Below are 27097 nucleotides of genomic sequence, written 5' to 3'. Positions count from 1 at the left end.
CTTTGGATCTTGGCATGATGTCTAGCTTTTGAGGTGCTTTTGGTCTACTTCTCTGTGTCAGGCAGCTCCTATTTAAGTGATTTCTTGATTGAAACAGGTATGGCAGTAATCAGGCCTGGGGGTGCCTACGGAAATTGAACTCGGGTGTGATACACCACAGTTAGGTTATTTTTTAACAAGGGGGCAATTACTTTTTCACACAGGGCCATGTAGGTTTGGATTTTTTTTTCTCCCTAAATAATAAAATCCATCATTTTAAAAACTGCATTTTGTGTTTACTTGTGTTATATTTGACTAATGGTTTAATGTGTGATGATCAGAAACATTTTGTGTGACAAACATGCAAAAGAATAAGAAATCAGGAAGGGGGCAAATAGTTTTTCACACCACTGTACGTGGCCATGTGAAAATAGCTATGTTCATTTTGATTAATAATGTCTAATATTACTCTGATGTTAAAATCAACATTTACAAGTACCAACACAACCACCCCCGTTAGAAAAATTTTCTAATGTCTTTAGCTGAAATTTTGAGTCAAACTTGATTAAACAAATGCCAACAAGAAATTGATGGGTGAAAACTTGGAAAATATAAGCAGATCAGCTCATTCTTAATGTATTGTTCAATTCCATTATTTAAGAGCAGTGAACAGCATTGACAGCAACATCTCTTAAAAGAATGATGCTTTAACATTAAATAATGCCTTTTATATATATATATATATATATATATATATATATATATATATATATATATATATATATATATATATATATACACACACAATGATCTAGTACTAAATGCTGACGCTTGTATTTTGTCAAGGTTATATGTTTCACTGATCTGGAGAGGGTGAATCTGGAAAAGCTGCTGCTATTGATTAAAATGCACAAAAATACTTAGAAACAAAATGTGATTTTATGTTCTGTTGTGTTGAAAACAAATGACGTATCAAGCTGCTTGTGTATGCTGAAAAATAGTAAGTTTGCCAGCTAAGGACATTATAGTTTTTCTATCATGAAACTGACATTTAACATTCGGCAGACTTGCCTTTGAATAAAGAAAACATACACATTTCAACATGTGCATACGTATTAGTAATGCAGTTTTCAGTTCACAATTCTTTCTATTTGTGCTCTCCTGATCTTGTTAACAAAGCACTTGTCTCTGATTACTGCCCTTTAAATAAGGGATTAACATTTACAATAGCTTTGTCCACCTGCGTTTGCTGCAGAAATGCGTCATTGTTTCAGAAACACCCAAGAGGCATCTGAGCTAATTCACTCTGCTGAGCTCTTCATTTTCACAGGCCAGAAGGCATTACACTAGAATACAGAGGAACTGATTATGAACCAACCATCTGGTGATGATTATTATGACTGCTGGCTCTTTCTTTTTTTGCCGGTGTGATTAAGCAAGGAGGAAGCTTGTTTATAGTATTGGATTAGTTTCCTATATAAAAGTACTTTGTTTTTACATAAACTCGAGTGGCTAAGATCTCATACTTATTGTGTGTATCATGCAGCTTCTGTTAGCTCAGCAGGCCTTCCATCTCTCTCAGATAATCCACTGCAAGGCCTGAAACAGAAATGCCGAGTGCAGTAGGGTTTGAATGCGCTTTATTGTAAGCAACAGCAGCTTTCATGGTAAGAGCACAGCTCGTGGATTTTGTCATTTATGAAAAAAATGTTTGCATTTTTAAATTTTCACTTTTGATTGCCTTTTAATAGTTTAATAGCTTCAAAGGTTATTTTTGAAATGGGAACCTAATCTAGTATCTAGATTAGTATTACATAATGCTATTTTAGTAATAGTTTGGGGCATTTTTCCTATAGAAATAATTGAAATAGATTGTGTTTAATTTTTCTAAGCTGTTTAAATGTACTTCCAATTTCATAGTTTTTACTTAAATTTTTGTTTCTGTATTTAAAATTGTAATGCTTGAATTTTTTTCCCAAGTACTTTGCCAGGATATTTTCCTTTCCCACATTTTTCTTCTTTCAGGGCATTGATACTTAATCTGAGATATTATATTTTGATTAACTGTTTTCAAAAGATATTTAAGATTTGTGTTTTTCCTGTATTCTCTGTTCCAGACACAAGCTTGTATCTAGACCCCACCTTGATAATTTATTTCAGTTTTGATATGTTATTGTGCAGCATGTTTAACTTCTGTAGGGGTGTATACAGTATGCACAAAATATGTTAAGTTTTAATTCAGATTATTCTTTTAATATTATAATCCTTTATTTATATACACTTTTGCAATGAGTTAATTTATGCTAATCTTTGATGTTTCAGTGGCTTTTGGAGCATGATTAAAATCCAGATTCCTGGTATACAGTTAGTTGTCATTTGATGTGTTCTGATGTTTATTTCGTCCACCTCTTACAGAAGCAAACAATAGCTTCTTTTTTGGCAGTATTTTTTTTTCTTACTGTATACATAAGCTTCATATCACATCTTTTGTTGGTTAATTGTCCTAAAGGCAGATACAACAATGCCAATATCTGTCTATATTGTTTTGTCTATTTTTTTTAATTTTTTTTCTCTAGCATTTGGAGTTTTTTTTTTTGTTTGTTTTTTCTGTCCGCCCTGGCCATCGGACCTTACTTATTCTATGTTACTTAATGTTGACTTAAGTTTATTTTTTATTGTGTCTTCTATTTTTCTATTCATTTTGTAAAGCACTTTGAGCTACATTTTTTTGTATGAAAATGTGCTATATAAATAAATGTTGATTGATTGATTGTGTATTTACTTAACATTTATGCTCATTCAGCTTCCAGGGTTTAGTGTAACTTTACCTTTTACATTGCCAGAACATATGTGTTTGTCCTTGTTGTATTGCTAATATGTGTGTAAGGATTTAGATCTGTGGTAATGTTTTTAGATTGGTTTTTCCACTGATTTTTAGAGTAGTGCTTGAATTAATGGTTATCATGGGAGAGGGAAAGGAGCAAATACTTTAAGCCTATTGTTGTAAAGAAAAAAATATAGTGTGTGTTTATTGTTGAGTGTTTTCAGCAAAGGAGTGGTAGTTTTTTGCATTTTTCATTATGTGTACATGCTATCCATGATGCACTGATGCACTGTAAGTTACTTTCTGTTCAGGGAAGCTATATCATTTTGATGCCAAAGGTAAAACACCTGCTTTTTAATGGGCATGTTTACTGTATATTGCAAGACCTCAATCTTCTGCTTCCTTAGTGCTTTAAATGACACATTGTTGTGGAGATTTTAAGTGTAGCCAAAAGTACTGTAGTGATACTGTTACTTTTAATGAGAGCTGCATTTAATTTTGGGTAATGTTGGCAACAATGTTTCATATATAAATAGCTGGAGAATCACTGTGATGTACAAGATCCAAACCTTATGTAAGTTTGCCTTTCAACTAAGTAGGGCAGCTCATAATGTGAATTAGATATCTATAAAGCAGGCAGTGAGAATAATGCAGTTTAAAAGTGCACAAAAGGCAGCACAGAACATTGAACATATTTTTTTTAGTTTGTAACAAAGTAAATGCACTCTAAAAACAATATATGGAGATCTACCATAATTTCTTTTTTAAACAGTTTATTTTTCCACTTTTAGTTTATAGTAATAGATGCATGGTTTTCATTAAGGGGTGAAGTGTCATGTTGAGATCATTTAGTATAAACTTAAATGGGTTAAGTTAAGTGAGGTTTTACCAATATCTATTTTTCTTTCTATTTCAAGGCTAGAATTTAACACAAGATTTTTGGGACTGGATGAAATGTAGAGCAGAGGCATTTTGTGGCGTGCATATGTTCCATAGTGCATCTGATTTCTATTTTTAACTAGTCAGAAATTGCTGATGTCTACCATTCAGATTTTGATTTTTTTAAATATGTATTTAAATTTTGGGTAGTCAAAATATAACTACTGATAGCTGAAATTGAAAGTGCTATAGATTAAAAACACTGTTTTGTGTATACAATATGTTATATGCAAACTGGGAAATCCATCTCATTGCAGTTGGCTCAGAAGTTTTGCGTTAAGCTGAAATAATGGAAAAGAAGTCTAGGCTTATTCAAATAAGTTTATATTGCAATTTGGCTGAGATGTATTTTACATGAAATATACACATCAGTATCCCCTATTCAATTTGTTAATGAGTTTGAGTGTATTTTTTTCATTATGAATAGTAAATATATACTTGTCAAAGCTACCTTTTAGAATTCTAAATTTGTGTAAAGATATGATTGACTGACTAAAATCTCAATTTTAGTGCACAACATTGGTATATTAAACAAAAACATGACTAGAAGAAAAAGTGACTCAAAATAACACATTTAAATTTTTCAGCTACTTGTTGCCCGAGTGTTAATTTCCTTCATACTACTGTGACATGCAGATGTGACGTTTTGAATATATCAAGTCAAATCTAACTCTGAGTGTAGAGACCCAAACCCACTTTAGAGGATGGGTGAACCACAAAGCCTGGATAGTCTTATCTATAATGTAGCACTTGCCACATGATAAATTGTCAGTTGGATGCTGTAGTAGTTGAGTGAGTATGTATGTCCCTTGCTTCTTTGTAAGTCATTGGTCTGGTGGAGAAAGATACAGAAGTATTGTGTGAGTTTAAACCACATTGCATTAAATCTATATCCAGAATTCTTGATTAGTGGTAGGCTTTCTACTACTCGTTTTTTTAGAGTTGAGTTGTTGGATTCTTGGAAGCTACTAACTGAATGGAGTTAAGTTAAAGTAAACCAGTTTTTAAGTGTACAGTCTCTGTGGCAATTAACAAACTTCAGAATATTTAGCTTGTTTAAAGACAGTGGAGACTGTGTTTAAAAGGTAGAGAGCCTAATGACTCTACATTAGGACTGACAAATTAGCCAAAAGTAAAAATGGTATTTATATTAAAATGTATTCAAACCTATATTTCATTTTTTATTTCAAGATTTTTTTTATTATCTATACTAATTTCATGCCTTTTTGCTCGTAGTTCATTTGTAGAACGTATACAAACTATAATTTATACATAATGTACTTGATTTTGAAGCAATATCTGTTACCATTTAAATCTGACAATTGGTTTGCAATACATGCTACACTGCTAATGCAGTTTTTTCTACACCATTCTCATTTCTAATCAGATAAAGTAGATTTCATTCATTAGGAATACACACAACATCATCTGCAGTGTGTTCTTTTTAATGAGAGTATGTGTCCCTGTTTGACGCTTTCTTCCAGCCATCTAAAAAGTATTGCTAAATAATGCATTCTAGGCAACATTTCTCAAGTATAGCCTTCTATTGCTTTGAGATAATTCAGTTGAGGGCTGCAAGTTGCCTGAGGCTATCTTGGAAGCACTGAGCACAAGGCAGAAGATAGTCCTGCACAGGGTCCACAAATGTATGTGCTTACATGGTGCCAGTATGCAGTTACCAGTTAATCTGATCTTTACAACTTTGAGAATATAGAAAGAAAATCCATGACAGTATGGTGGAATATATAAAATCCACATGGACAACCATCAGCTGTGGGATTCAAACCCAGGATCTAAAAGGCAGCTATAAAATGTACCACTGTGTATCCCTTGGCTTAGAACTCGGTTCTCCAAATTGAAGCTAATGAACTTTTTTCAAAATAGAGTGGCTGCTTTTCTGCATGTTAGCTAGGTGGGTAGACTTTAATCAGGTCTTTGCAGCAGGAATGTACAAAAATTGGACAGTGTTACTCATTTACATGGAAAAAGCCAGAACAACATACTGAATAATCATTTTTATCGTCTTTAGCAGCATCCATGAGATTTCTTCTAATTAAAATATTCTCTAACTCCACAGAGAAATAATTCAGAACTATCATGAATAGAAATACTAGAATTCTAAATGCTTATCCATTTGGGATAACCATTCTTCAGTCTGTTGCTCTTCACCCTTAGGAACCTAAACCTATACCCTGATAGCAAAAAATTTAACTTGCAAAACTGATGAATGACTGTTGTCTGACAGAATTATAAGATCTTTCATTCTATCTTGTTTGTGATACAGTGCAGTGAATGAAAGATGCAACTGATCATTAATTCTGCTTCTAATTTTTAAGTGTTCAGACATTTTTTCTAAACACCGATTACTAACCATGTATATAAAAGCAAACATAAAGAGTCAAAAGACTTATAAAAAGTGTAATTAATTTTGTTTATTTTTAAACTGAGTTTCCATGGAAAGAAGAACTGTTTTTGTTCCTTATTGATTTATTCTTTTTTGTAATTACAGGTCACTGTTATCAATGATTTGTAGTACTCCACAAAATGACATTTTTGTTTTGTTTCTCTTTCAGGAATATGAAGACAAATCTGAACAGTCTTATAATTCCCCTTCTCCTCAACAGACAGTGAGAAGGAATTTGGATTTCGAACCTCTTTCTACCACAGCTCTTATACTTGAAGATCGACCATCGTGAGTTTGCATGTTTTTGTTTTATGCCTTTTTCTATTCAAAATTAACAAAAAGTATTCATATCTCTCTATTTTGTCAACTAACAGTCGGATCATGATTTTGTTGCCTAAATTCCTATTATTGGGCTTGCTTGCAAACTGGTAAAGTACCCAAGTAAACGGATTCCATCAATTTGTTTCTAGGGCTTGGGTGATTTTGTTAGACTGTTAATCATCAGTTACCTATTTATGGAAAGACATTTGTCTCCCTGGTTTAGGTAATTCAGTTAGAGGGACATCCTTAAACTAATTTCAAAATCTTCTAGTTAACAGATGCTCCTCTTAATGCAGTTTTAGATATTGTATAGAAAGTGGTTTGAACATAAGAGCAGTTTTTTTTTTTTTTGATAAGAACAGACCATTAAAGCTTCCTAATCCTATTTGTCTTGTTTTTCAAAGATAGCATCAAGTTTTAAAAGTATATAAATTACCAGTCTCTAAAATACTGCTTAGTGATTTTTTCCAGGGCCAGATTTATACATTTACATGTTAGAGCCAGTTTATACTTCACGCTCAATGCATCCAACACCATCCAACCTCTGCTCCTTAGGGATAAGCTGACTGAGATGGGAGTAGATTCACACCTTGTGGCATGGATTGTGGACTATCTTACAGACTGACCTCAATATGTGCGTCTTGGAAACTGCAGGTCTGACATTGTGTGCAGCAATACAGGGGCGCCGCAGGGGACTGTACTTTCTCCGGTCCTGTTCAATCTATATACATCAGACTTCCAATATGACTCGGAGTCCTGCCACGTGCAAAAGTTCGCTGATGACACTGCTATTGTGGGCTGCATCAGGAGTGGGCAGGAGGAGGAGTACAGAAAGTTAATCAAAGACTTTGTTAAATGGTGCGACTCAAACCACTTACACCTTAACACCAGCAAGACCAAGGAGCTGGTGGTGGATTTTAGGAGGCCTAGGCCCCTCATGGACCCTGTGATCATCAGAGGTGACTGTGTGCAGAGGGTGCAGACCTTTAAATATCTGGGAGTGCAGCTGGATGACAAATTGGACTGGACTGCCAATACTGATGCTCTATGTAAGAAAGGTCAGAGCAGACTATACTTTCTGAGAAGGTTGGCATCCTTCAACATCTGCAGTAAGATGCTGCAGATGTTCTACCAGACGGTTGTGGCGAGTGCCCTCTTCTACGCATGGTGTGCTGGAGTGGCAGCATAAAGATGAAAGACACCTCACGCCTGGACAAACTTGTTAAGAAGGCAGGCTCCATTGTAGGATTAAAGTTGGACAGTTTAACATCTGTGGCAGAGCGACGGGCACTAAGCAAACTCCTGTCAATCATGAATAATCCACTGCATCCACTTAACAGTGTCATCTCCAGGCAGAGGAGTAGCTTCAGTGACAGACTTTTGTCACTGTCCTGCTCCACTGACAGACTGAGGAGATTGTTCCTCCCCACACTATGCGACTCTTCAATTCCACCCGGGAGTAAATGCTAAGATTAATTTTATTTTAATTCTTTTCATTTTATTACTATTTAATTTAATATTGTTTCTTTGTATCAGTATACTGCTGCTGGATTATGTGAATTTCCCCTTGGGATTAATAAAGTATCTATCTATCTATCTATCATACACACACGCATCATGGCTGCCACACATTCCCAGCGTTCTGATCTGATTCAATTCTCCAACAGGATGAAATCTTCATGCTTTGATGTTTGATGAATGGTTCGATGTGGTGAAGCAAATCATCAAACTTAAATACTGAAACTCCTACTCTTGAAAATAATTGAAAGAAATGTAGGATACAACTAGATGTGAAATTTGTTTTATATAATATGCTATTAAAGTGTGGGTTGAGACAAAATGTGCATGGATGTGGACTATCTTACAGACTGACCTCAATATGTGCGTCTTGGAAACTGCAGGTCTGACATTGTGTGCAGCAATACAGGGCGCCGGGGACTGTACTTTCTCGGTCCTGTTCAATCTATATACATCAGACTTCCAAATGACTCGGAGTCCTGCCACGTGCAAAAGTTCGCTGATGACACTGCTATTGTGGGCTGCATCAGGAGTGGGCAGGAGGAGGAGTACAGAAAGTTAATCAAAGACTTTGTTAAATGGTGCGACTCAAACCACTTACACCTTAACACCAGCAAGACCAAGGAGCTGGTGGTGGATTTTAGGAGGCCTAGGCCCCTCATGGACCCTGTGATCATCAGAGGTGACTGTGTGCAGAGGGTGCAGACCTTTAAATATCTGGGAGTGCAGCTGGATGACAAATTGGACTGGACTGCCAATACTGATGCTCTATGTAAGAAAGGTCAGAGCAGACTATACTTTCTGAGAAGGTTGGCATCCTTCAACATCTGCAGTAAGATGCTGCAGATGTTCTACCAGACGGTTGTGGCGAGTGCCCTCTTCTACGTGGTGGTGTGCTGGGGTGGCAGCATAAAGATGAAAGACACCTCACGCCTGGACAAACTTGTTAAGAAGGCAGGCTCCATTGTAGGATTAAAGTTGGACAGTTTAACATCTGTGGCAGAGCGACGGGCACTAAGCAAACTCCTGTCAATCATGAATAATCCACTGCATCCACTTAACAGTGTCATCTCCAGGCAGAGGAGTAGCTTCAGTGACAGACTTTTGTCACTGTCCTGCTCCACTGACAGACTGAGGAGATTGTTCCTCCCCCACACTATGCGACTCTTCAATTCCACCTGGGGGAGTAAATGCTAAGATTAATTTTATTTTAATTCTTTTCATTTTATTACTATTTAATTTAATATTGTTTCTTTGTATCAGTATACTGCTGCTGGATTATGTGAATTTCCCTTGGGATTAATAAAGTATCTATCTATCTATCTATCATACACACACGCATCATGGCTGACACACATTCCCAGCGTTCTGATCTGATTAAATTCTCCAACAGGATGAAATCTTCATGCTTTGATGTTTGATGAATGGTTCGATGTGGTGAAGCAAATCATCAAACTTAAATACTGAAACTCCTACTCTTGAAAATAATTGAAAGAAATGTAGGATACAACTAGATGTGAAATTTGTTTTATATAATATGCTATTAAAGTGTGGGTTGAGACAAAATGTGCATGGATGTGGACTATCTTACAGACTGACCTCAATATGTGCGTCTTGGAAACTGCAGGTCTGACATTGTGTGCAGCAATACAGGCGCCCGCGGGGACTGTACTTTCTCCGGTCCTGTTCAATCTATATACATCAGACTTCCAATATGACTCGGAGTCCTGCCACGTGCAAAAGTTCGCTGATGACACTGCTATTGTGGGCTGCATCAGGAGTGGGCAGGAGGAGGAGTACAGAAAGTTAATCAAAGACTTTGTTAAATGGTGCGACTCAAACCACTTACACCTTAACACCAGCAAGACCAAGGAGCTGGTGGTGGATTTTAGGAGGCCTAGGCCCCTCATGGACCCTGTGATCATCAGAGGTGACTGTGTGCAGAGGGTGCAGACCTTTAAATATCTGGGAGTGCAGCTGGATGACAAATTGGACTGGACTGCCAATACTGATGCTCTATGTAAGAAAGGTCAGAGCAGACTATACTTTCTGAGAAGGTTGGCATCCTTCAACATCTGCAGTAAGATGCTGCAGATGTTCTACCAGACGGTTGTGGCGAGTGCCCTCTTCTACGCGGTGGTGTGCTGGGGTGGCAGCATAAAGATGAAAGACACCTCACGCCTGGACAAACTTGTTAAGAAGGCAGGCTCCATTGTAGGATTAAAGTTGGACAGTTTAACATCTGTGGCAGAGCGACGGGCACTAAGCAAACTCCTGTCAATCATGAATAATCCACTGCATCCACTTAACAGTGTCATCTCCAGGCAGAGGAGTAGCTTCAGTGACAGACTTTTGTCACTGTCCTGCTCCACTGACAGACTGAGGAGATTGTTCCTCCCCCACACTATGCGACTCTTCAATTCCACCCGGGGGAGTAAATGCGAACATTAATTTTATTTTAATTCTTTTCATTTTATTACTATTTAATTTAATATTGTTTCTTTGTATCAGTATACTGCTGCTGGATTATGTGAATTTCCCCTTGGGATTAATAAAGTATCTATCTATCTATCTATCATACACACACGCATCATGGCTGCCACACATTCCCAGCGTTCTGATCTGATTCAATTCTCCAACAGGATGAAATCTTCATGCTTTGATGTTTGATGAATGGTTCGATGTGGTGAAGCAAATCATCAAACTTAAATACTGAAACTCCTACTCTTGAAAATAATTGAAAGAAATGTAGGATACAACTAGATGTGAAATTTGTTTTATATAATATGCTATTAAAGTGTGGGTTGAGACAAAATGTGCTATGTTCTACGATGTTTAACATTTCCAGATGCAAATACCAGGGAATATAAATTGAAACTCTAATCTCTCTTCCCATATTCATCATTTGATCTCACAATTGTCTTCAGGCGAATCAAAAACAAATTAATTGGCCTTCCTGTTCGAATACTTTTGGAAGGGGACTGTATACTCATCTGCAAATATGTGGGTTTATTCTTTGTCTAAGTTCTTTATTCCATTCCAACCTCTCCACCACTGACTCTTTGGTCTTAACCATGGTGGCAGAGAGGTTGGAATGGAAGAAATTAATTCTGTGGACAGGTGTACTTTATACACATTATAAATTGAGATTAGGATTATCTGTAATTGGTCGATTGATTGTAATCTGTGTCTCACATGGGCACACAGCCAATCTGTGGGAGCCAGAATTTTGGCTGGATTATAGGAGATCAAATACCTATTTCTCTCAGTGACGTGCAAATCAATTTATAACTGATGTATGTGTTTTTTCAGTATTTTTGGTTGGTTTTCTGTCTCTCTCAATTAAAATGAAACTACCATAAAAATTAGAGACTGTTCATTTCTTTGTAAGTGAGCAAACTTACAAATTCAGCAGGGGATCAAATACTTATTTCCCCCATTGTATGTGCTGGATATATTGATGATCTGTCTATAATTAGGTGTTATTTTTTTCCCTCCTTTGTTTCTGGACTAGGCCAATTCTGTTACAGAGGTGGCTATTCAGTAATTATTCCCCTTTAAATTGTTGTTTGTTCATTTGGTTTCTTCAGTTAGGACATTCTAAGGGTGAATATGCAGTTGTGCCCATATGTTTTGCATGCTTTGGCAACATTTTTAAGATGTGTGCAATACTAAAAAGGTGAGTAACCAGGTAAAACGCATTCCATTTATTTTTAATGGAATCCAAGTTAAACTATAAAGGCAACACAGAATAGCACAATAATTAAGCAAAAAATAGTAATAAGGAAAATAATGAATTAGTAATTAATACTCTGTATTGCCTGCCCCCTTTAGTGTCAGTGATAGCATGCAATCTTTTGTGATAGTTGTGGATGAAGCCTCTTATTTTCTCAGGTGGTAGAGCTGCCCCTTCTTGGCAAAAAGCCACCAGGTCCTGTAATTTCTTCGGTTCTCTTGCATGAACTCCACATTTCAGATTTCCCCAAAGTGCCTCAATGATATTGAGGTCAAGAAACTGTGATGACCTTTCCAGCACCTTCACTTTTTTCTGCTCCGGCCACTGAAGGGTCATCTTGGCCTTGTGCTTCGGATCATTTTCATGTTGGAAGATCCAAGTGCATCCCATGCAGAGCTTCCGGACTGATGACTGCAAGTTGTCCTCCAATATTATTGGGTAACATGCTGCATTCATCTTGCCATCAATTTTCACTATGTTACCTTTGTCGCTGTAACTCACACACCCCCAGAACAGTAGAGATCTACCTTCATACTTTGCCGTAATGGTGGGGTACTTTTTATTGTGGGCCTTGTTGCGTCCTCCCCAAACATAGCATTTATGGTTCTGACCATAAAGTTCAGTTTTGGTCTCGTCTCACTCCAGAGGACTTTGTTCCATAAATTGAGGCTTGTCTAATTGGTGTTTGGCATATTGTATGTGGGCTGTTTTGTGGCCTTGGCACAATAAAGGCTTTTTTCTTGCAGTTCAGCCATGCAGCCCGTTTTTGTTCAAGTACCTCTTTATTGTGCGTCTTGAAACAGCAACACCACTTGTTTGCAGAAAAGCCTGTATTTCAACTGAAGTGGCTTGTGGGTTTTTCTTGGCATCTCAACAAAAGATCATGACAGTTGTGGCTGAAATCTTGGTTGGTTTACCTGACCGTTGTTTGGTAACAGAACCCCCAACTAAATGTTGTTGTTTTTTTTTTTTTTAATCAAAAAGTTTGAACACTACTGAAAGGTATTTTCAGATCTCTGGATATATTTGTATATCCTTTTCATGATTTCTACAATTCAACAACCTTTACTCTCAGGTGCTTTGACAGTTGTTTTGCTTCCCCCATGGCTTGGATCCAGCAAAGTCAGTGCATCTCTGCATCAATTTAAATTGAATAGTTATACACAGACACTGATTACAATGAAAGAAGTTACAGGTGTGGACACCCTCCGTTAATTGCCCTTAATTTGAACCTGTATGTGTTAGCTTGTATCCTCAACATTCAAGGGTATGTAAACTTTTGGTCAGGCCTATTTGAATGATTTCAGTTATCATGATTTAAAAAGAGGACACACAATTATGTGATTGTTTCACATCAGCACACTACCTAGTTAAAAAGAAAGCTTTCTGCATGATTACTTATAAACTGCTCAAAAAAATTAAAGGAATAAAACATTGAAAACACATCAGATCTCAATGGGGGAAAAATAATCATGCTTAATATCTCTACTAATATGGACTGGGTAATGTGTTAGGAACAAAAGGATGCCACATCATTTGATGGAAATGAAATGTATCAACCTACAGTGGGCTGAATTCAAGGACTCCCCGAAAATCATATTGAAAAAACGATGCAGCAGGCTAGTCCATTTTGCTGAAATTTCATTGCAGCATCTCAAAATCGTACTCAGTAGTTTGTATGGCCCCCACGTGCTTGTATGCATGCCTGACAACGTCGGGGCATGCTCCTAATGAGACAATGGATGGTTTCCTGGGGGATCTCCTCCTAGATCTGGACCAAGGCATCACTGAGTTCCTTGGCAGTCTGAGGTGCAACCTGGCTACATCGGATGGACCGAAACATAATGTCCCAGAGGTGTTCTTTTGGATTTAGGTCAGACGAGCGTGCGGGCCAGTCAATAGTATCAATTTTTTCATCTTCTAGGAACTGCATGCATACTCTTGCCACATGAAGCTGGGCATTGTTGTGTACCAGGAAGAACCCAGGACCCACTGCACCAGCATAGGGTCTGACAATAGGTCCAAGGATTTCATCCCGATACGTAATGGCAGTCAAGGTGCTGTTGTCTAGCCTGTAGAGATCTGTGTCCCTCTATGGATATGCCTCCCCAGACCATCAGTGAACCACCACCAAACCAGTCATGCTGAACAATGTTACAGGCAGCATCACGTTCTCCACAGCTTCTCCAGACCCTTTCACGTTGTCATCTGTGAAAAACACAGGGCGCCAGTGGTGGACCTGCCAATTCTAGTAGTCTATGGCTAATGCTATTTGAGCGCCACGGTGCCGGGCAGTGAGCACAGGGCCCACCAGAGAATGTTGGGCCCTTAGGCCACCTTCATGAAGTCTTTCTGATTGTTTGGTCAGAGATATTCACACCACTGGCCTGCTGGATGTCATTTTGTAGGGCTCTGGCAGTGCTCATCCTGTTCCTTCTTGCCCAAAGGAGTGGGTAACGGTCCTGCTGATAGGTTAAGGACCTTCTACGGGCCTGTCCAGCTCTCCTAGAGTAACTGCCTGTCTCCTGGAATCTCCTCCATGCCCTTGAGACTGTGCTGGGAGACGCAGCAAACCTTCTGGCAATGGCACATGTTAATGTGCCACCTGGGAGAAGTTGAACTACCTGTGCAACCTCTGTAGGGCCCAGATATCGCCTCATGCTACCAGTAGTGACACTGACCGTGACCAAATGCAAAACAAGTGAAAGAACAATCGGGAAAGATAGAGAGGAAAAATGTCAGTGGCTTCCACCTGTTAAACCATTCCTGTTTTGGGGGTCGTCTCATTGTTTCCCCTCTAATGCACCTTTTGTTAATTTCATTAACACCAAAACAGCTGAAACTGATTAACAACACCCTCTGCTACTTAACTGACCAGATCAATATCCTAGAAATTTCATTGACTTGATGCTATACTCGGATTATAAAGTGTTCCTTTAATTTTTTTGTATATTTTCCAAATAATGACCAGTATTTCACATTATGCCAGGGTTTGTAAACTTTTTAGCACTACTGTATGTATAATTATGTTTGGATTTCTCTACTATGTGCAAAGCTTGTTTCATTGTATTAATCAAGTCTGGGTGGTTATTTTCTCTTGCCTTGCTTACAAGTGTCACCATCATTAAAGGGGATCAAATTTGGGCCAAAATTCTGTCCATTTCAAAACCTATTACATTAAACTCCTACTAAAGTAAAGAGGTTCTTCTGTGTGCCTTGGAACTCTCATTGCAAATAGAGGAATTTACTACATATAGGAGTGCAGTGTACCTCTGCCAAGAGAATGCATTACTACAAATGTTGATAATGCACCATCTGTTGGAACAACAAACAACCAGACGGACACACAGATACTTATCTTTTTATTAAGGTGGACAAGCACACAATTCATATGCATATAAAGCAGTTTTAAGTTTTAAACCAATTTTCTGTTTGGCACACATTTGAGTAAATGGTGAGGTGGCTTACAAAGAAGGGATTTGCCCTCGGACATAGTGGTGCTGAAATGGCAGTCTCACCCATTAATACCGGAGATGGCCATGGATTTCAGGAGGCAGGCCACACTCCACTTTGGAAGGTATACTTTTGAGAGGGTATAACAGTGGTAGATGACCTGAAGTAGGCATAGCACATTGTAGTTATCATGAAGGCTCTTTACTACTCTTAATTCATTATGTCTATTTCTGATCATCTGCCTCTATAGGTATAAAGTGGGGTCCATGCTCACTTCACTGGCTGCATAACATTGTGGCATGGCATCTTTAACGTTCAGAAGAAGTACTCCACAGGGTGCTCAAGGTGGCACAGAATACTTAAAAGCATATAGCTGTATTTTCAGATGAAACAGTGCATACATAGACTTAGACAGGTAAACAGTATTAATAAACACCTCTACCATCCTACCAAGCTTCTTTTTTCTTGCTTGCTTTTTGTCAATTTAGAACTTTTACCACTTGCATTAGTATAAAGTCATAAGGTTAACAGCCATACATACTTACAAATAGTTGTTATTGTATTTTGCTGTATATGTATCCATGCTCTTCAAAAAAAATCCAAGTTAGGATTCCATTGTCATTCTGAGTAAATAAAACTGAGACATCATTTTTGGGCATTATCATATCTACAGTATCTATTCATAAACATTCTATTGTCTGAGTAGCCATGTAAATACAAGGATAATTTCCAAACCCCACATGATAATCATCCTGCCTCAAAATCAAACCACAGTCAAGGCCTTTGCAGCTACTGTAATAACACCCATTATTAAAAAAATCATATATTGATGTGCAGTTATTAGATGTTCATACGCTGAAAATTTTAATTGTTAGATATTCACATCTAAAATGCCTTATACTTTTCATTAAAACATTAATACAAAAGTTACATAGAATGCAATGCGAATTTTATATGAGAGATGGAATTTCATAGGCTTTCATATTAAATATTCATAATTAAAAGAGTGCTCAGTTTGGGACTCTTAAATGGTGTTTTTTACTTGTACTGAATAGCTGGCATACTATATTTTTACTTTAGGAGAGCCATATTCCATTTTTTTTTCTTCAAAGCAGTGTTACTCTATTTAACATGTAATTATCTGTTTATCACATTTACAAAAGTGAACATACACTAGGGCTGTGTGATGCCTTAAAAGTTCACATTGTCATTTCAAAACATCAATTTTCGATACCATTATGTGGGGTGCTATGCTTGGAGAGAAAGAAAGAGAGGCTTAGGAATAATTACCTGCTCTACCCATGTGCCGCAGCAATGTCTACACAAGGTGGTGAGGGAATGGTATCTGGGCCATATTAGCTCAGAATGCAGGAGTTAGTTTTGTTATCTCACAGGTTGCTGCAGCTAAGCACACAAAGTCATAGTTGGTAGTATTACAATGATTCAATGGTAACTCGTTACAGGTTCATTTAAAATTCTACAAATGTTAGTGCCATATTGTCAGAAAACTTTAACATTCTGTTTACTAAAATTGATATGAAAGAATGTCTTCCAACGGGAAACTTGAAGTTACAAATTACTTTTACTCACTCAAACAGGGAGTCTTCAGTTCTTTCTACCATCTTTGGAGCAAAAAAAGTGACTTGCATGCATTATAGTAAAAAATTGTACTTTTTTTTAGGCTTGACTGTAGTACATATTTTGATTTTGCTTATGTATGCAAACGACATGGCTGCAGGAAAAAAAAAAAATTGAACGTTCCAATTAGTTATTTTTGCATGGCACACTGGTGGGGATCCCTCTTGGAGGTTGTGGTGCGTGTATATTAGTATATGATATCGAAGGGAGAGGGTGATCCCCATGAAGCTTCGAACGCCACTGGTACAGGCCCACTTCAGTCACCATTATGCACAACCAAACAAGTACTGCCACTCTGCCACTTCTCCAGTGCCCAAATCTTTTATTGGTTATATAAAATAGAGTACCACAAAGATGTGCTTCAGCTGCCCTGAGACACTGCCCACAATAAGCAGGTTATGAAAATGGTTGGTGAATGAAAAATATTGCAACATTGTTGACAGGTTGCCTTGGCCTGGGAATCAGTCGCACACCATATAAGCTGATGTTCCATCACTCATATGAGTGACTTCAGGGACACTTTAAAACGGGCAAACCAACCAAAGTCTCAGATGAATTCCAATTTGTGTGGACACAGTGAGCAATTGTTGTAAGGATAGTGAGCCACCTAAAACTGCATTGTAAAGAATATGAAATCTTGGGCACCATAGTGGCATATACCTGCAGTCTTCTCATTTAAACTATTGCATGACTCACTAACCAGGCTGCCGTCCCTCAGCTACAACGCACTACAGCTAAAGTCAGAAATCTTGCAAGCCACCTGTTGTGAAAGTGCTGCTGTTCTATTAGCATATTATATTCTTGTTCCCTGAACATATAGAATATGAAGTGCTTGATATAATTTTCATGATGAAATGCATTAAACCATGTATTAATCATGTGGGGGCGCGGTGGTATGGAGGTTGCACTGCTGCTTCGCAGAAAAGGGGTCCCGGGTGTTCCCTGCTTTGAATTTGGTTGTTTTTCTGGTGGTGTTTTTTTTGTTTTTTTTCTTTGTTCTTTATTTCGCTTTATACAACTTCTTGTATTAGGAATTTGTTAGTTTTCGCATACCCCTTGGGGTCAGAGCGCAGGGCCAGCCATTGTACAGTGCCCCTGGAGCAATTACAGGTTAAGGGTCTTGCTCAAGGGCTTAGCAGAGTAGGATCTCTTTTTGCCGTGACTGGTATTCGAAACGGCAACCTTCAGGATACCAGCGCAGATCCTTAGCCTCAGAGCCACCACTTGACGTGCTTCAGTTTCCTTTCAAAGTCCTCTAGGATGTGGGGTTTTGTTATGCTATATTGACCCAGCTAGTGTGTATGTGTTACTCGTATTCACCCTGCGATGTGCTGATGCCTCGTTCAGGATTTGCTCCAACCTTGCACACAATGCTTGCTGGAATGGGGGCAATACTGAAAGGATGGCATATTTAAACATGTATAACGAATATTTTTTTAAAGCTCTGAACGCTCCGTAGTCTAAGTTTATAACTAGTTTTAATTTCACAAAGACGTTTATCGTGTGGTGATTGGTTATGTGGAGAAAGAAAAAGGATAGGAACTCGGGGTTTGGTACATCAGATAGAGAGAGCATGCATGCAATAAAGAAAGCCTGCTCAGAAGAACATCCATTGATTTCCATGTTCATGTCTCCGACCACCAGGTCACGAACCCAACATTTGCACAATATTTAAGTTAAACTTGTGCGATACCCATTCATACATCCAGTTTTTTGAAGCCTTGTCACACCTGCCATAAAGTTCTCTACAGTGAATGTACACCAGGGGACCCCTTACTGCGAGGGTGCAGCACTATCTCCTCGCTACCGTGCATGTTTAATACCTGCTTTAATGCATTTCATCATGAAAATGATATCAAGTATTTATCTTGGCATTCTAAATTTTTAGAGAGCAGGAGCATCATGAAGTGAATGGATTCTGTGCGGCGATCCCTACCTGCGCCTCCTCTTAGTGCGGAGGAAGTCAGTTTAAGAAGCGCGTAGCGATTAACAACTAGGTCAGGGAACACAAAACAAATTATTTAATGTGCTATATTAACTTATGACGGGGTTTGAGAAAATCTAGTAAATTAAACATTGATTTTAGGGTGAAATTTAGTTTACGACATTCTACTTTGATGAGAAAATAAACTATGAGAATAAAGTGGAAATGTCGACTTTAATCTCGACATATGCTTCAAGATTAAAGTGAAAATGTTGAGAATAAAGTCAACATGTTGACTTTATTCTCGACATATAGTTTTTTTTTCTTCACTGTGGCCCTAATATGCTTACGTTGGGCTATACCACAAAGCATTATAAATGCAAGTTGCAGTTTTATTATTTACTAGCAAAATACCCGCGCTTCGCAGCGGAGAAGTAGTGTGTTAAAGAAGCAATGAAAAAGAAAAGGAAGCATTTTGAAAATAACGTAACATGATTGTCAATGTAATTGTTTTGTCACTGTTGTGAGTAATGAGTGTTGTTGTCATATATATATATATATATATATATATATAAAATATACACACAAACATATACATACATATCTACATATATACACACACAGCTATTTCAGTATCAGTGCAACACGCTGCTTGTTAAAACGGATAACTCCCGCTTACGCAAGTCTGCGTGGATATTATGAACTATCGATTTGTTCAAGTTCTATTTAAATTTTAAATAGAAGGAATTTTTATTTAGTCGACAGAAATATCTTTGGTAGGAATGGTAAAACAGACAGGAATATTATTCGTGAATAAATCAACTCAAACCTTAAACAACTTATAATATTTTGCTCTCCATAAAAATATATCCTGTCTAAATTATACAAGTTAGAAATAAAGTAAACGTTAAAAGAACAAACATTCAAATTTCTTTACTCTTATGTAATTTTATATAAAAATAAACTTAGATTTTAAATATCCCAAAAGATTTTGCTCTCCATAAAAATATATCCTGTCAAAATTATACAAATTCAAATATGAACATGCTGCATAACAAAACCTGGAAATATAAATAAAATGTGTTCCTTTCAGCAATAACAAATCAAATCATTCAGTTGTCTTTGCTCATATGTCATTTTAGAGCTGGACGCCTGGCATCTTTTTTGGCCACAAGTTCGTTTCTGTTTGGTGTGAGGTTCTGTGTTGTGGAGATTCTCAGGATGGATTGCAGGTGCTCATCAGTGAGGCGACTCCTGTGTGCTGTTTTGTTAGTCTTTATCACTGAGAAGAGCTTCTCACACAGATATGTGCTACCAAACATGCACAAGGTTCGAGCCGCATGTAGACGGACTTTTTGTTCTTCAAAGTCACCAAAGCGCCGCAAACTCAGTGCGCAGTGCGCCAGTTTATCAGCAAAGTGCGATTTGGGAACACCGTAGTGACGACTTGGTTTAACATTACTTGGCAACAGGGAAAGTGGGGCAAGGTGCACTGGTGCATTTGTGTCTCCCATAAAAGCAGCTTCACTTGAAATCACTTTGTGATTGTGCACGGGTAAAACGTCCGCTGAAGTGTCAGATTCTTATTTAATTATTCTGCTTTCTGTATCTTCTGCATTGCATTCAGGTTACCCTGATGTTTTGTCTCATAGTGCCGCCTTAGATTAAATTCTGTAATTACAGCCACATTAGCTCCACAAATGAGACACACGGGTTCAGTAAACATATACTCAGCCTCCCATCGGTTTTAAAGGCTCTATTTTCAGAATCAACTTTTCTCTTCAGCATCGGTGAGCTAGCTTCGCAATAACTTGCAGCATCATAAGGTAGACTTGATTAACGCGTAAGTTCGCAAGGCAGCTGAAGCGCTGCATTATGGGATCTGTAGTTTATTGTGTTACCAGCGCTTATATACCCGGCCATTAATAACAATAATACAGTATATAAAATGATCTCGGGCCGGATATAATTACACTGGCCGGATGTGGCCCGTGGCCCTTGAGTTTGACACATATGGACTAAATAGAACTTGAAAAGATATATTTTTTCAAATGTGATCGCAATTCAGATAGAGTTGACGCAAGACTACAGCCTGCATGCCTCAATAAGTCATCCTCCCTCGCCTTACTTTTTACCGCTCATCTAATGAATACACTGAGTATGGCTTTACCAAAACAATCATTGATGGCTAATAAAGTATCCATTATTCGAGTATGTAGATCGGGATATATATATACATATATATATACCCGCAGATCGCAGCGGAGAAGTAGTGTGTTAAAAAGCTAGAAAAGAAAAGGGAACATTTTAAAAATAACGAACATGACTGTCAATATACAGTATTTGTTTTGTGAGTGTTACTGAGTGTTGCTGTCATCAAGGATTTGATTATCATTATTTCTTTCAATCAGGTTCGTATTTGTAGGATGTGTTGTGTTCAAGTTACATTCCGGTTTGTCAATCGCTGTAAAGATGACAGGTTTCATTCATCGATTCGTTTCTTACTGCATCAATAAACAGCTCGCTTCTTCTTTATCTGAGACCTGACACACTGCATGCACGGGTTTTTTACACTGTCTTCCTTTAGCGGACATTGACTTTTTCCACCGGTGCTTTGTTTCCGCAGTAGCTGGATTTATGAATATGCTTATCAGACGCTTCATATTTTTGCTGCCTTTTCAATTGTGTAATTCGGTTTTGTTCAGCCTTTGGAACTGTTGCTTTTATCTGTGCACGCGCCAGTTCACGTGAGCCGCCGGTGTACATGCATCGAAGGTTCCCAGCTGTGCTGGTGCCATCTCGCTATGTCCATGGCTGTATTTAATGTTACCTTAGTCCTGGCACTTAAAACTTTCTCTCGCAGTTTCGCCGAGTTTGTGTCAAATACCACCCTGACCATCTCGTCTTCCTCTCCATAAGCACAGTCCTTCACCCGTGAATATTTAGTGGAGTTTGCTATTGATTGCCGCTGACGGACGGCCTTATATGGGCAGGCACTAAATTACAAACGCCAGCGCAGCCTGTCTATGAACTTAATTTAAAGTGTAGGTTTACATCGGCTTTGTTTCAAGTAGCAGAACTCATGAATATGGTTGTATATGTCACCGCCGCTTCTTATTGTTTCGCTGCCTTCTAAATTATATAATGCATGTTTTCTTCAGCGCTTTTTCGAGGTCTTCCTGGTTTTCTATGTACTGCGTGATTACGGGAGGCGTGATGATGTCACACGAAACTCCCCACGGCGTTCAAGCTCATCTCCATTACAGCAAATGGAGAAAACAGCTTCCAGTTATGACCATTACGCGTAGAATTTCGATATAAAACCTGCCCAACTTTTGTAAGGAAGCTGTAAGGAATGAACCTGCCAAATTTCAGCCTTCCACCCACACGGGAAGTTGGAGAATTAGTGATGAGTGAGTGAGGGCTTTGCCTTTTATTAGTATAGATATGTATATATCAAGTTGCACTTTTGTTTATTATATTTTTATTTGGTGAATACTGTGTAATGCACCTAGTCTTGAAGTAATAGTATTATTACAGGAAGTTGCACTATTTATTTTATTGTTATTATTTATTTGTTTAAATATTATGCAGTTTAATTATTGAAGTCACTTAAAGTGTCAGTGGACAGACATTGTTAACATAGTGTAGTTTTTTTTTTTCAAAAAATATTCACTATTCCTTTTCTAAGACATGTTCAGTGTAATACAACTTTTGACAAGCACCTCTGAATATTTTACTAAGTCTAAGTGCCTCTTTGGATGGTTGAAAATATGTTAAAATGTTATCTTATTTGCAGAATTTGTTCAATAAAAAGGTCTGTTTTGACTGCAGCTGTCATGCAGTGTGATTCCTTCTCTTCATTAGTGTCACCCCCTTGAAAACTATCACTTTTTGGGGCCATGCAAACCTGTATTAATACTTGTGTGCACATCAAAATGTTTTTGTTTTTTTTTTCTGTACAGTGTACAATTCTCATGACAGTGGAATAGGTTATTCTTAGCCAGTCTTTGTCGGTAATTGCAGTGGAAAATATGGTTAACATCCACTCATACATGGGGAAAAAATACCGTAGAATACTGTGAAACCGGTAAAAGACTTTGAAAAATACTGTGATATAGAATTTTGGTTATACCGCCCAGCTCAAGCGTAAATGTTGCAATTTTTAAAGTCAGATTACTCAAAACAATTCATTTTCCAAATTGTTAGTTGCAGCTCTAGTTTTCTGCAGGCTTGAGTTGGAATAAAGTGGTTTTGAAATTGATGGTTAAATAGTTGGATTTACCATTAGTAAAAGACTGGAAAAAAATGTTGACCAAAATACATAGTTTCTGCATTTTTCATATTACATTGACTACTACTGTCTTGTGGAAAAAACATTACAATTTGTCTATTTAAAGGTCATATTTTTCCTATAGTGTTACAAGATCATTTGTGGAAGAAAAATTAGACTTAGGGCTCACATAGTCATTTAGGATAGTGTTTTGCCTTCTTAGAAGTATAAGAAGGTTAATATATGTTGGAAACCAGATAAAGGTCAAGTGAACAACAAAAACAAGAATGTTCCAGGCGCAGGTTGATGTAATACACCAAATGTATGATTAACAGATCAGCAGATGTTCTGTAAGCAATAAAACTGGACAGTTGTCACATTAACAGAGATTTCAAGGGTAATGTCTAAACTAAGAGATATTGAGGAACAAAGGTATAATGGAGAAAGTCTTTTATTTATGCTGGTTGTGCTCTATTCTAAACACTGCAGTCTTTTAACCAATCAGCGTATGATATGTAAGCATTAATCAGCCCTGTTATGTAAATTCAGCTGTCAGTATGAGCTTCTCCTGTCATTCTGTGATGATTCTGTAACAGACTGCTTTTGAAGAATGCTCCATCTAAGGCATTTCACTGAGGAGTAATCTATACTAATAAAAGGCAAAGCACACACACACACTCTCTCTCTCTCCAACTTCCCGTGTGGGTGGAAGGCTGAAATTTGGCAGGTTCATTCCTTACAGCTTCCTAACAAAAGTTGGGCAGGTTTTATATCGAAATTCTACGCGTAATGGTCATAACTGGAAGCTGTTTTTCTCCATTTGCTGTAATGGAGATGAGCTTCAATGCCGTGGGGGCGGAGTTTCGTGTGACATCATCACGCCTCCCACGTAATCACGCAGTACATAAAAAAAACCAGGAAGACCTCAAAAAGCGCAAGAAAACATGCATTATATAATTGAGAAGGCAGCTTAAACAATAAGAAGCGCGAGTGACATATACAACCATATTCATGAGTTCTGCTACTTCAGAAACAAAGCACGATGTAAACCTACACTTTAAATTAAGTTCATAGACAGGCTGCTGCTGGCGTTTGTAATTTAGTGCCTGCCCATATAAGGCCGTCCGTCAGCGGCAATCCAATAGCAAATTGCCATGGGTAAATATTCACGGGTGAAGGACTGTGCTTATGGAGAGGAAGATGAGATGGTCAGGGTGGTGTTTGACACAAACTCAGCAAAACTGCGAGAGAAAGTTTTAAGTGCCAGGACTAAGGTAACATTAAATACAGCCATGGACATAGCACAAGATGGCACCAGCACAGCTGGGAACCTTCGATGCATGTACACCGAGTGGCTCACGTGAACTGACGCAGTGCACAGATAAAAAGCAACAATTCCAAAGAGCGCTGAACAAAAACCGAATTACACAATTGAAAAGGCAGCAAAAAATATGAAGCGTTTGATACATACAAGCATATTCATAAATCCAGCTACTACGGAAACAAAGCACACGTTGGAAGAAGTCAATGCCCCGCTAAAGGAAGACAGTGTAAAAAAAACCCGTGCATGCAGTGTGTCAGGTCTCAGATAAAGAAGAAGACGAGCTGTTTATTGATGCAGTAAGAAACGATTCGATGAATGAAACCTGTCATCTTTACAACGATTGACAAACACGGAATGTAACTTGAACACAACACATCCTACAAATACGAACCTGATTGAAAGAAATAATGATAATCAAATCCTTGATGACAGCAACACTCAGTAACACTCACAAAACAAATACTGTATATTGACAGTCATGTTACGTTATTTTTAAAATGTTCCCTTTTCTTTTTCTAGCTTTTTTAACACACTACTTCTCCACTGAGATACGCGGGTATATATATATGTATATATAAACTGCTCAAAAATTAAAGGAACACTTTGAAAACACATCAGATCTCAATGGGAAAAAGAAATCCTCCTGGATATCTATACTGATATAGACTGGGTAATGTGTTAGGAACAAAAGGATGCCACATCGTTTGATGGAAATGAAAATGATCAACCTACAGAGCCCTGAATTCAAAGACGCCCCAAAAATCAGAGTGAAAAATTATGTGGCAGGCTAGTCCATTTTGCCAAAATTTAATTGCAGCAACTCAAAATTGTACGCAGCACTTTGTATGGCCCCTGTGTTCTTGTATACATGCCTGACAACATCGGTGCATGCTTCTAATGAGATGACAGATGGTGTTGTGGGGATCTCCTCCCAGATCTGGACCAGGGCATCACTGGGCTCCTGGACAGTCTGAGGTGCAACCTGGTGGCATTGGATGGACCAAAACATAATGTCCCAGAGGTGTTCTATTGATTTAGGTCAGGAAATTGTGGTGGCCAGTCAATGGTATCAATTCCTTCATCCTCCAGGAACTGCCTGCATACTCTCATCACATGAGGCCAGGAATTGTCGTGCACCAGGAGCCACTGTACCAGCATAGGGTCTGACAATGGGTCCAAGGATTTCATCCTGATACCTAATGGCAGCCAAGGTGCCTTTGTCAAGCCTGTAGCGGTCTGTGTGACCTCCATGGATATGCCTCCCCAGACAATCATTAACCCACCACCAAACTGCTCATGCTGAATGATGTTACAGGCAGCATAATGTTCTCCATGGCTTCTCCAGACCCTTTCACTTTTGTCACGTGCTCAGGGGGAACCTGCTCTCATCTGTAAAAGCACAGGGCACCAGTGGTGCATCTGCCAATTCTGGTATTCTATGCGAATGCCAATCGAGCTGCATGCTGCTGGGCAGTGAGCTCAGGGCCCATTAGAGGACATGGGGCCCTTGGGTCACCCTCATGAAGTCTTTCTGGTTGTTTGGTCAGAGACATTCACACCAGTGGCCTGCTGGAGGTCATTTTGTAGGGCTCTGGCAGTGCTCATTGCCCAAAGAAGCAGATACTGGTCCTGCTGATGGGTTATGGACCTTCTACGGCCCTCTCCAGCTCTCCTAGAGTAACTGCTTGTCTCCTAGAATCTCCTCCATGCCCTTGAGACTGTGCAGGAGACACAGCAAACCTTCTGGCAATGACACGTATTGATGTGCCATCCTGAGAAGTTGGACTACCTGTGCAACCTCTGTAGGTCCAGGTATCACCTCATGCTACCAGTAGTGACACTGACTGTAGCCAAATGCAAAACTAGTGAAGAAACAGTCAGAAAAGATGAGGAGGGAAAAATGTCAGTGGCCTCCACCTGTTAAACCATTCCTGTTTTGGGGGTCATCTCATTGTTGCCCCTCTAGTGCATCTGTTGTTAATTTCATTAAAACCACAGCAGCTGAAACTGATTAACAACCCTCTCCTACTTAACTGACCAGATTAATATCCCATAAGTTTCATTGACTTTATGCTATACTCTGATTAAAAGTGTTCCTTTAATTCTTTTGAGCAGTATATATATATATCCCGATCTACATACTCGAATAATGGATACTTTATTCGCCATCAATGATTGTTTTGGTAAAGCCATACTCAGTGTATTCATTAGATGAACGGTAAAAAGTAAGAGCGAGGGAGGATGACTTATTGAGGCATGCAGGCCGCCAACTCTATCTGAATTGCGATCACATTTGAAAAAATATCTTTTCAAGTTCTATTTAGTCCATATGTGTCAAACTCAATGGCCACATCCGCCCGGCGTAATTATATCCGCCCGCGAGATCATTTTATATACTGTATTATTGTTATTAAAGCCCGGTATATGAAGCGCTGGTAACACAATAAACTACAGATCCCATAATGCAGCGCTTCAGCTGCCTTGCCGAACACTTACGCGTTAATCAAGTCTACCTTATGATGCTGCAAGTTATTGCGAAGCTAGCTCACGATGCTGAAGAGAAAAGTTGATTCTGAAAATAGAGCCTTTAAAACCGATGGGAGGCTGAGTATATGTTTACTGAACCCGTGTGTCTCATTTGTGGAGCTAATGTGGCTGTAATTACAGAATTTAATCTAAGACGGCACTATGAGACAAAACATCAGGGTAACCTGAATGCAATGCAGAAGATACAGAAAGCAGCATAATTAAATAAGAATCTGAC

The 27097-nt window shown here is 38.4% G+C and overlaps 1 protein-coding gene across 3 annotated transcripts in view; it reads left to right on the top strand.

Moving 5' to 3' along the window:
• The window catches only part of tbc1d14 (TBC1 domain family, member 14), a 135764-nt gene that overhangs the window by 67628 nt on the left and 41039 nt on the right, over positions 1-27097 (top strand). For 2 of the 3 annotated variants that reach the window (XM_039751436.1, XM_039751435.1), the window contains one exon: positions 6316-6434. In XM_039751436.1, the coding sequence (XP_039607370.1) occupies positions 6316-6434 (119 nt within the window). Of the gene's footprint in view, positions 1-1338; positions 1647-6315; positions 6435-27097 lie in introns of those variants that run through there. The other variant, XM_039751437.1, reaches the window with a different exon arrangement.

The sequence above is a fragment of the Polypterus senegalus genome, chromosome 4 (genome assembly GCF_016835505.1).
Source record: "Polypterus senegalus isolate Bchr_013 chromosome 4, ASM1683550v1, whole genome shotgun sequence".
Classification (NCBI taxonomy): Eukaryota; Metazoa; Chordata; class Cladistia; order Polypteriformes; family Polypteridae; genus Polypterus; species Polypterus senegalus.
Note: the sequence above shows the minus strand (reverse complement) of the source record. Positions and strands in the feature narration are given on the sequence as shown.